The following is an 11,129-nucleotide window of genomic DNA, read 5'->3' on the forward strand; positions in this document are numbered from 1 at the left end:
GTCAAATGTTTTGCAAAGATATAGATGCGACTTAGTCGCGTCTGTTTCAGTGCCCGTCATATGGCGGGAGTTTATTTTCGTGTCCTTGATATTGAGAAATAGACGTGATTAGTCCGTGCGTCTATATACTTTTAGGGGCGGAACTTTCAGATGCGAAAAGAACCACACCATTAAAAAGAAAAAAATATTCAAGAGATCTTACGAAATTTAAAACATCACTGTTACTGTCACAATTTGTTTTAAGAAAAAATATATACCCCACATTAATCTTAACAAGATACCCGGCTCAAAACAAGATGCGAGTCAAAATAGTTTCACTAAAAAATTCATCATCTTAAGATGGAAAGGGTAAAAAGCTAGGTATCAATTTTAACAATAATTAAGCACCAACCCATGTTTGGCAAATCATGTGTAAGATTTATTTTCGATCTCTTAAATCTCTTGCACCTAATAAACATATCTAAACACATGATGCATATAGTATTGGCTGATTTAGGGGGATTCAAATCTTCATTATTATAACAAGTTTCATTAGGAAGCAAATAGATCGAATATATCATGAAATTGCCAATTTGTACAGCTTAACAAGTGGTTTGCAGAGTCATCATAAGACGTGCCATAAGGCATTTAGTTGGCTTGAGCCCAAAGTCTCGGATGCCTAGCAGTAGGGTATTTGTTTGTCTTCAATATGCTAAGAGCATAGTTGTTACTTTGTCTTCATTATGCTAAAATGTTTGGTGGATAACCTAGCTAACCTATAAAATTATAATATTGTACATTTAGCAAGGTAGTGATCTGAGCTTCCTATATGTTAGCTTCTAGAGTACTTTCTAATGCATTATGGCATCGTTTGACAATCAAGTGCTATTTACAATATATAGCTTTGGACTTTTACGTAATTTGTCACTAGTTTTGATCAGCCGTTGGGAAGTTCGTTATTTTTTCATCTAGTACATGGTTATGTTAAGTATTATATTGTTACATTTTCATGTTCTAAATATATGTTTGATATAATTTAATAGATAAAAAAAATTATATTATAGCAACAAATATAAAAATAATTAACGATGACTTTAATATTTTTATTTTTATTTTTGCTTTAAATATAGTATTTTTTATATGTAAATACAAATTTATAATATATTGTTAATATTTCTAATTTTCTCCACTATATTATAAACTTTATATGATGTAAACTATTTTTTTATTTGTAATCTATATCAATCATGAATAAACTTTGTTATGGGGAACCGGAGGAGAAAATAGCGAGAGCTTGATAAACCCATGACAAGTGTTTTTTTAAGGTAATATATATCTTGATGGTCTTCTTCGCCCCAATAGGAAAGAATAATTTTTCATATATGAGATTTAGATGTAACGTTTGGAAATAAAAGTTCACATCGATCGAAAAAAATCATAATTAAAATTTGTATATTGAAACATAAAATAATAAGAGAAAAAGAAAAAGAAAAGGAAAAACTCTCCAATAGAGATAGGGTCGATCATTGATGATTTGCACGACAAAATGGAACTCGAAATGTTGAAGGTCCAAACAATGATCACGAAGAATCTATAGAGAATCGATATTTATACTTATAGGTTTTAGGAGAAATGGTTACAGATAAAAATGAAATCTCAAAATTAATAGATATTATACACATACATAATACAAAAAATTGGCTACGCAAGCCACCTAAACTATAGGAATTGTAAATTAGCCAACTTTTGGTAAATAAGTTGTAAATAGCCAACTTGCATACGTGACAGCCTATTAACTACCTAAAATATATGTTTGGTTGTGTTAAATAAGGCTTTTATTAATCTGTTAATAAGTTTACTTGGCTATTTACAAGAAATTAATCAAAGGTGGGTTATATCTCAATCCACTATATCCGTGTGGTTATATAACTTAATAACCCTACATAATATATATGTATACACACACGAGAGCAGTGTGTGGTACTTCAAGGACGTAGTTCGAGTTTGTAATAAATATTTATACACATACATAATATATATATATATATATATATATATATACACGAGAGCAGTGTTTGGTACTTATATATATAAGATATATGTATATTAGGGTTTTGTATAATTGTTACGTGACTTGCTTTTCATCTTCAAAATTCGGCAAAATGACTCTCAACATGCTTCGCAACTTGTTGAGACATTTTGATCGGTGTGGTCAAATTTCACAAAATATCACCTAATCCGATATGTTAAAAAAGTTATTTTCTACTAAAGATTGTCCTCGCACACAAGATATGTATCATATATCGTCTACGCATTTTGGTTAAGAAAGTCACATGTATCCACCTGATCAACTATTATAAAGAGAATCTCTGCCCCGTAGTGCTTCTTTTTTATGCTTTTTTCTACGTTTTTGAGCGTGTATGGTTGCGTGTTGAAAATTGATGGGAGTGTGTGTCTCTATGTGTCTTGTTCTTCCATTTATTTGTGGGTGATAGAGACCATGTTTGTAATTCATAATTATTGCTTTACAACCTTTGTAATTGAGAATAACAAACACATAGGCGAGTGTTTGAGTGTAAATGAGTGGATCTCGGATTCAAGCTTCAGGGGGAGTTTTAGTTGAAATTTATGGCGATTTAAGGAAAAAGGCTCTGATTACGTGATCATTGAGATACGACTGACGTGTATTATTGACTACTTATTGGTTTGTTATATTTTTTATTTGACCATAATCTAGTCTAGATGACATTACACCAAATTAGATTAGCAATTCATTGTGTCTTTATTTTACGCATTATTTATTTGTTCATCTAACTAGTCTATCATTGCATCCTGTGAATATCATGTATATGACATCTTGTTTATGTGTAAACAAAACTTTATATATAATACATTTATTATTTTGTAAATGATTTTATAGTTTTTATATACTTTATATTTTATATAAGAATTTTAAATTTTGATATGAATTTGGTTGGCTATTTTAACGTGAAAGGTTAATATACTACTTCATTAATGTAAAAGAAAATCAATTAAATATTTAAATGGGTCATGTGACTAACTAGCCATTTGAAACTTCGAACTTGGTAAAATAACCAACTTTTCACAAATTGATCGGCAAAATAGCTCAAATTTGAAAAAGCTCAATAATACGCTTAGACCCAAACAGATCACTCAAACCATTCAACCAGACAAAAAACGCTAAAAGTTCTGATCGCCAAAACCTAATTCGACGCAGTGTTACTATCGATCAGCGTTCTCGTCTTCGTCGATAGCCATCGCCGTCCTCATTGTTGTCCCAATCTTCGTCGTTCGTAGCTCTAATCTTCGTCAATGGCTCTTTTCATCTCCGACGAATCTGGTCCTAAACAATCATTGATCTCAAGAGTTAGCACTCACCGACGACTTGGTTTCTATCTTCGTCACGATCTCTGTGGATCTCGTCGCCGTCACCGTAGAACTCAGCCTAAAAGAAGTTCGACCTCGTCGATGCCGTCGATGGCGATGTTGAAGTTCGGAAGGAAATCGAGGTCGGAGAAAGGAATTCTTAGTGCTAGGGCTTGGCGGTGATTGAGCTTGGTGGTCTCTATATTGCCGTTTGTCGATCGTCATCACAGCCACCATCATTGTCTTTCTTCTTCTTCTTCTTCTTCTTCTTCTTCTTCCATTTTCGGTTTTTAGATTTTTTGTTATCAAACAGTGGATTAATTTTTTTGAAAGCAAGATTAAATATTTTGACACGCATTTTCTTCTTCTTCTTCTTCTTTTGTTTTCGATTTTGAGAGTTTTTGTTATAGAACAACGGTTTAAAATTTCTGAAAGCAGGATTAAATATTTTGATATCTTCTTTTTCTACTTCTGGTTTATCGAAGAATGAATTATATATATTGAAAGCAGGATTAAATTTTTTGACGTCTTCTTCTTCTTTTTCTTCTTTTGATTTATCGAATAGTGGGTTAGTACAGAAAGTGTTGTGGATTAATTTTTTTGTAATTTTAGATTAATTATTTTGAAAATAATAAAGGGTATATTAGTAATTTTACATTATAAGTGGCTAAAATTCACCTATTTATGAAATTTTGGATAGTTTGCTAAACGTTAAGTTTGAAATGGCTAGTTCATAGAAAAATCTTATTTAAATTGCTATTAAGCAGAGTCTATATTTTTTAAATACAGCGCATAATTGACTAGTTTTACTTTTAAGTGGAATTGCTTGCCGAAAACCTAGAATTGCTATTAAGCAGACCATAGTCTATATTTATAATAAATATTTTATAATCATTCACACAATAATATTATATGTATGTAAATTCAGAAAAGTTAATTGGCCGCTTATATATAGATAAAATATTTGATATCTTAAACTCTAAGGACTCACATTTCAAATGTAAGAAATGACAGGAGATAGCTCACTAGTAAACATTTAGCCCAAAAGCAGGGACGCAACTCTTCTGGGACCAGGGCCAAATGTGAGTTTTAGTTTTAGTTTTAGTTTTTTTTTTTTTTTTTTTTTTTTTTTTTTATATATATATATATATATATATATATATATTTACCTATGAAGTTTTCAAATAAGTTATTTTTAATAATGCTTTTCAAATTAGTCCCCGCTACAAAAGATTTCCGTCGTTCATGTCCAAAACCAAGACAAAGAGATGAGTTCGAGTTACACAAAAAGAAAATCTCAAAAATAAATAAATCCTAAGAAATATATTCTTTCAAATACTAGATTCAAGATAGAAACCGTGAATTCCGGCATGTGAAAAAAAATGGGAAAGCATTCTACGAGTTACGTTAATAACTGCACTTTTTTATGGAAGTTTGATATCGGAGCACATATTCATGAAGGGAAAATCCAAAAACGTATCTGAGGAAAGAGGCCCTATGAATAGAATCACAGATCAATATGCCTCAACTATTGCGGAAGAAATTGCTTTACTATAATTGGGTCAAACATTGTTGTCTCCGAGAGGCCAGCAATATAACGGCCATCGTGACTAAATTCTCGGTGGCATTTTCTTTGTATTTCGAGGCTTTCAATAAGTTGGCAAATCACGCATGACTCAGACTGACGTATATAACAATAAAATAATACAAATTAGACCATATTTCTATTTGTGTATCTCACACACATTTATATTATAAAATAAAAGGCCATAAACCGAGTGTCTTTGGGAGACAAATAAATATTTAAACACATCAAATTATTTTACGGCATTAAAAAGTAATAATTAATATGAAATTCTTATGTAGTCTTGTAGGGTGACATGTTAACCCTATTATTAGGACCAATTCCATCAAATGACCATCACTAATAAAGGGGAAAAAAGCCCCTCCCAAAGACTCGTATTTATTGGTTCCAATCAGGGACGAAGCCTGGATTTCACTTTAGGGGGCTAATTTGTAAAAAAAATTCAGGGGGGGCTAATTTATAAATTTTGAGGGTAAAAAATTGTAAAAATAAAATGAAAAGTGGGTAAAAAATGCAAAAAAAAATATTTGAGGGGGGCTATAGCCCCCCCCTCCCCCCCGAGTCCAACCTGGCTTCGTGCCTGGTTCCAATTAATTGGATCCTGAGAAAGAACAACAAAATGAAGAAAAATAAAAATAAAAATAATACTTTGTGTGTTTATGGAGTAGAAGAGGACGAGCTGGGAAAGTTTTCTTTGTATTGTTTTGAAAGGAGAATACAATTCTGGTGGTATTGAAATGGTTGCAATCAGCAGCCTTTTTATAGTAAAATCAAACAAAAAATGTAACAACAATACATTAATACCTAAGAGAAAACGTAAGAATTCAGATAAAACCCCCACTATTACCAATAACTCCAAATAACTTCTCCACAATCAATGGATGGTAATCAATGGTTTTGTAACTGCTCCATCAAATCAGGCTTAGACTCACAGTACTCCGAAGGCTTGGTCCTGGGAGGACCATATATAAAGATAATACGAGACATGGAGGTCGACCGTATCATCAAAGGCTTGCATATTTGACATGATCTTCGAAGAATAAATAATAGTAAAAAAAGTTGACATTTGATAAGGGTTAGTGTTGCTATATTTTCGTATGCAAATGCACGTAGTTGCTTAAGTAGTAGAATCGTAAAAGCAAGTTGATCTCCACGAGAACTAATCTTAACCGAGAATAAAACTAACTAGCAATGCGAATTGAACCAAAATTGTGATGAGGGTAATTATGAACTAATCTAAACTATTGAAATAAACAAAAGCAAATAAATGAGAGATTTACGATGATGAGAAGGCAAAGACAACGGTTTCACAAGTCTCTCATATGGTCGGGATTCCTGAAATTAAGCTCGATTTGAACACTTTTACTTTGCTAATCACGCTTACGCTAATCGTATAACTAAATTTCTCTCGAGCATCTAACAATGTAAACTTATGCTGGACTTTTTATCTCTCGATCAAATCTTAAAAATACGACTAGCATTAATATCAAGAATGCATACACAATTCCACAACAACCTGGGCTATCTCTAGTCCCTAAGAATGCATCACAGTGATTCAATTCTTTTGCACAATCAATTCAATTTTTCTCAAGCATCAAATCAATTCTAATATCAACCATAAAGGTAGCTTATCATATCCAAACAAAAAACGAAATTAAATCAAACAAAGAAATATTGGAGCAAACAAATACGCAATTGAATAAAAACGAATCCATAACAGTAATCGATTCAAGCTACACCCTAGCCCTTTAGGAGAATTAGTTCATGGTGACGAGAAGAACGAACGAAGAAATATAATAAGCAAAAACCATGGTAAACAAACTCAAAGCATTATTCATAAATCAACGGGAGATCCAAAGACAATGAGACGAATAAAACCGTGATTGACAGTGATGAGAACGGTGGTGAAGCGAGTCTTCTCCGAGATCTTCTTCTCTCCAAAACTTTTCCAAACAAAGGAAAAACTAAACTCTGACCCAAAAATGAGGCAACGATGTGTTTTATGAGTCTTCAATTCATGTACATAGATTTCTTAGGTCTTTTCAGAGTCATATGGATGGATCCAAAGTCTCAAAGCGATCTAACATCGCGAATTAAATTTTGCTGATATATGGTGAAAACGTCCTTACCAACTAGTACCAAGGGAGCCTAATTCCACTTAAACCTTAAAAAGTATCCGAACTTAAATCGTTATCACCTAAATATAATAGACTTTGAGAGTCTTGAACTTTTTATTTGGTAGTTCATTTTTCTTAAACTCGCGAGTGAAAATTTTTCGTACTGAGTTCATATCTCAATTTGAATTTCCTCGGTGGTCACTTTTTTTCTGCCGTACTACATAATAGTAAACAAAATAAGAGGAGAAAGTTTATTCATCACATCTAGGTGGAGGGAGCAAAATTATTTTAGCCATCTTCTTTTCCTAAGAATTAGGCTAATTAACTGTCATTGATGTCACGATTTTTTTCCCTCTCAATAAAGCCTACAGATACCACTTATAATTATTTATCTTGACAAATTAGTATTCTCGTTGCAAAAAAAAAAAAAAAAAAAGGATTCGCTTTGCGGTAAGTTAGGAAAAAAAAACATATATAATTGGCGCACATGACCAGGCAAAGCAATTTATTTTGTCACCACATGAAATCTTTACATTAGTAACCACGTATGTAAACTAAAGAAAGAGAAAATAACATATATATATCATGTGTTTTGGCGAAATATCGAATTTAACATTTAGTTTTAAAAAATATTAAATTTGTATCATTTGTTTAATTAAAATAAAAAAAATTATTCTTTAAAATAGATAACAACGCTACAAATATATCTTTTATTGATTTTTAATTAATGTTGACTCTTATATAAGAAACTGAATCAAACCCAATCCAGTACTCTAACTCTCAAATTTTCAATTTTAAAATAAAAAATAGTCGTAAATCGAAAAAAAAACTAATAAAATTATACATCCTAATAGATGTGTTCCTTCCGTGTTCGAATGACAACTGTGAATCTTGGATTTCACGCTCGAATAAGGGATTTTAATGACTATCGATTGTCGATTTTACCCATTTTCTCTATCTGTGTTCTCCACAATTCAGAGGATATTGTTTGCTTTTTCGTTGTAAAATAAATTAGATATAGAGTGCGAATGAATATTGGTAAAATGATATTTACATATTAATATTAGAGTCAAACATCAATGAAAAATCAGTAAAAGGAAGATTCGTGATACTATTATCTATTTTAAGAAATAATATCATAATTTTAATTAAACAGAAGATACAAACTCGACATTTTTTAAAATCAAAAGTTAAACTCGACATTTCATTAAAAACAAATAATATATATATATATATATATATATATATATATATATATTTATATCTGTTATTTTCTCTTTCTTTAATTAAACGATATAGATATGTGGTGATTGTAGTATACGTACGTACAACACTTCGTTTCGTTTACTTTAAACAATTAAAAAAAAAAAATTATTAGTAATTTAACGCACGACGACCATGCTATATTATAAATACAAAGCCAACCCACAGACGTGAAGCAGTGAGAGAGAGAGAGAGAGAACATGGGTTCCAATGAAGGCCACGATGTCGCCGCCATCTTCGGCGTGACCGGGCTGGTCGGAAAAGAGCTGGCGAGAATGATGACGTCATCGTCGGAACCCGAGGCCTGGCGGTGGAAGAAGGTCTACGGGATCGCCCGGAGACCCGACCCGGGCGTGGGCGGGTCTTCTCCCAAATTCCATTTCATACAGTGCGACCTTCAAAACCGCAAGGAAGTCACAGAGAAGCTGAGTCAGCGGCTGGAGCACGTGACGCACGTGTTCTGGGTGACGTGGGCGAACGAGGCGTGCCCGGACCAAAACAAGGCCATGCTGTCCAACGCCCTCGACGCAGTGGTGCCGAGAGCCACCGCGCTGAAGCACTTCTCTCTTCAGACGGGTCTCAAGCACTACGTTTCGCTCATTGCCCCTTTCTCCGACGGGACTTACGACGAAGACTGTCCCAGGCAAGGCTCAATTTTTTTATTTTTTTTTTCATTTTGGGTACATAATTTAAAAGGGTGATATAGCTAAATATCAAATTTAAAGTTATGAATTTGCAAAAAAGTTAAGGTTTATCTTAATTGAGTGAAATAGCCAAAATGTGAAGAAGGTTGGTTTCAAAAAAAAATTTAACCCAAGATTAATTTTTTTTAAAGTGATAAATGACTTATAATAATGGTCAAAAAATTTAATCCTGATTGTCAAAAAAAATTTGAAAACGTAAATTTGACTATTTTATTGAAAAGTTGAAACCTTAACTATTTTATTAATCAACAAGTTTCAATACAATTTTTTCAATTTAAAATTGTTAATTTGTTATTAGTTAAATGCCCCAGAGCAAACATGAATTACTTTCATATTTTATTTCTGGATCCCACTTAGTAGGATCCGGATCTCCTATATATATTTATAGGATAGGGGAGTGGGATTTTGAAATTTTGTATCTTATACAAAGGTATTTGATTTTTTGATTTTTTTGCTACTTAGGCTATTTTATTAAAAGAATTAGGTAACTAACTAACTAATTAAAACGTTTGAGATTATAATATGGTTAACATTTTGTAAATCTTAAATAAATATTCATAAAGATGCGTGACATTCTTGATTTGTTTTTTTTATTAAAATAAAAAGGTGAAGTATTTATGTCAATGTACGCGTGTAAATACATAAACGTGATTATTTATCTAAGATTTACGAAACGTTGGTTATATAGCAATGTGAAACTATATTATTTACGAATGGACCCCTATTTTATTTATATTTCTCGATATATACCCGTCAAAGAATTAAAATACTAGTAAATGTATTGATTATCATCCCTTGAAATCATATAGTCCTGAATCCGTGGCTGGTTGATCACAGGGTGGTTTCCTCCGGCGGAAACTTCTACTACGATCTGGAGGACCTCGTGAAAGAGAGAGTGAGGGTGGCGTGGTCGGTCCAGCGCCCGGGCTTATTGCTCGGAAACTCGTCCAAGGCTCACTACAACTTCGTCGGAAGTCTCGCCGTGTACGGAACCCTCTGCCTGAGCTTGGGCCTCCCATTCGTCTTCGGAGGGACTCGGAGGTGCTGGGATGAGTTCTTCCTCGACGGCTCCGACGCCAGGCTCGTGGCGGCGCAGCACCTGTGGGCCGCGACGGCTTGCTCGCCGGAGGAGGGACAGGCGTTCAACGCGGTCAACGGGCCGGAGTACACGTGGCGGGAGATCTGGCCGGCGCTGGCGGCGGAGTTCGGGGCCCGAGAGGCGGTGTTCTCGGAGGAGTTTCGATACTCGGAGGCCATGGCCGGGATGGGTGGGGTTTGGGAGGAGATCGCGGAGAGGGAAGGGTTGGTGAGAACCAAGATTGAGGACTTGGCCAACTGGGAGTTTATGGATGTTCTTTTCCGGTGTCCGATGAAGTTGCTGGGGAGGAGAGAGAAAGTTGACCGCCTTGGATTCACCGTCAGATACAACACCCTGGATTCGATCTTGTATTGGTTTCGCTCCATGAGAAATGATAAGCTAATCCCTTGAAATACGTCGAATGATGTGTTTCATATCTTATATTCTCTCTGCTTTTGTTCTGAGTACGTATGACGTGTGTGCATGAACTACTATATATATCCTACGAAGATAATACGATATGAAAACGACATTATGATAAAATAAAATAAAAACTTTATTCTGGGTTATGATTGGCATGATAAATCTAAATTGTCTATCTCATTTATTGGTAAGTTAATTACATAAGAAAAATATAATCAACGTTGAATAACTATAATTTAACGGTGCATACAAACTGGGTAAGCACCGTGAAAAGAAATAAAATTCGTTGACTTGAAAAAGGTGAAAACGAATGATTTATATAATATTGAGTTAATATTAAAAAGATCATATATCCTAGTGTGTATAATATCATCTATTTGAGACAGGGTGGACTGTTTTTAATTTCTTTCCTTCAAACAAATGATAAATATTATATATAATATGGTTGCATTGAAAAATGTGGATTGCCACAAACTTTTGCTGTAACCAGAAAAGCTAGACACAACTAGTTGAGCTAGTGGGAAGTTGTCGTTTACATGTTCGTTGACTGGCCTCTAATTTATCAATCATGTTTCATACTTCAGGTTTGTTGT

The 11,129-nt window shown here is 33.6% G+C and overlaps 1 protein-coding gene across 1 annotated transcript; it reads left to right on the plus strand.

Moving 5' to 3' along the window:
• The first annotated feature begins 8,514 nt into the window (after positions 1–8,514).
• LOC149381753 (NAD(P)-binding Rossmann-fold superfamily protein) lies at positions 8,515–10,673 on the plus strand. Its single transcript, XM_089601663.1, has 2 exons — positions 8,515–8,974; positions 9,873–10,673. The coding sequence occupies exons 1-2, from the start codon at positions 8,532–8,534 to the stop codon at positions 10,522–10,524; spliced, it is 1,095 nt and encodes a 364-aa protein (XP_089457789.1). The 5' UTR covers positions 8,515–8,531; the 3' UTR covers positions 10,525–10,673.
• The last annotated feature ends 456 nt before the right edge of the window (positions 10,674–11,129 follow it).

This window comes from Urtica dioica, chromosome 11 (assembly GCF_054948205.1).
Source record: "Urtica dioica subsp. dioica isolate 48M chromosome 11, U.dioica_male_clone48M_v1_H2, whole genome shotgun sequence".
Lineage (NCBI taxonomy): Eukaryota > Viridiplantae > Streptophyta > Magnoliopsida > Rosales > Urticaceae > Urtica > Urtica dioica.

Coding starts and splice junctions, on each gene's coding strand:
- LOC149381753 (XM_089601663.1), top strand. CDS start 8,532: ATGGGTTCCAATGAAGGCCACGATGTCGCCGCCATCTTCGGCGTGACC. Junction 8,975..9,872: donor TACGACGAAGACTGTCCCAG/GCAAGGCTCAAT, acceptor GGTTGATCACAG/GGTGGTTTCCTCCGGCGGAA.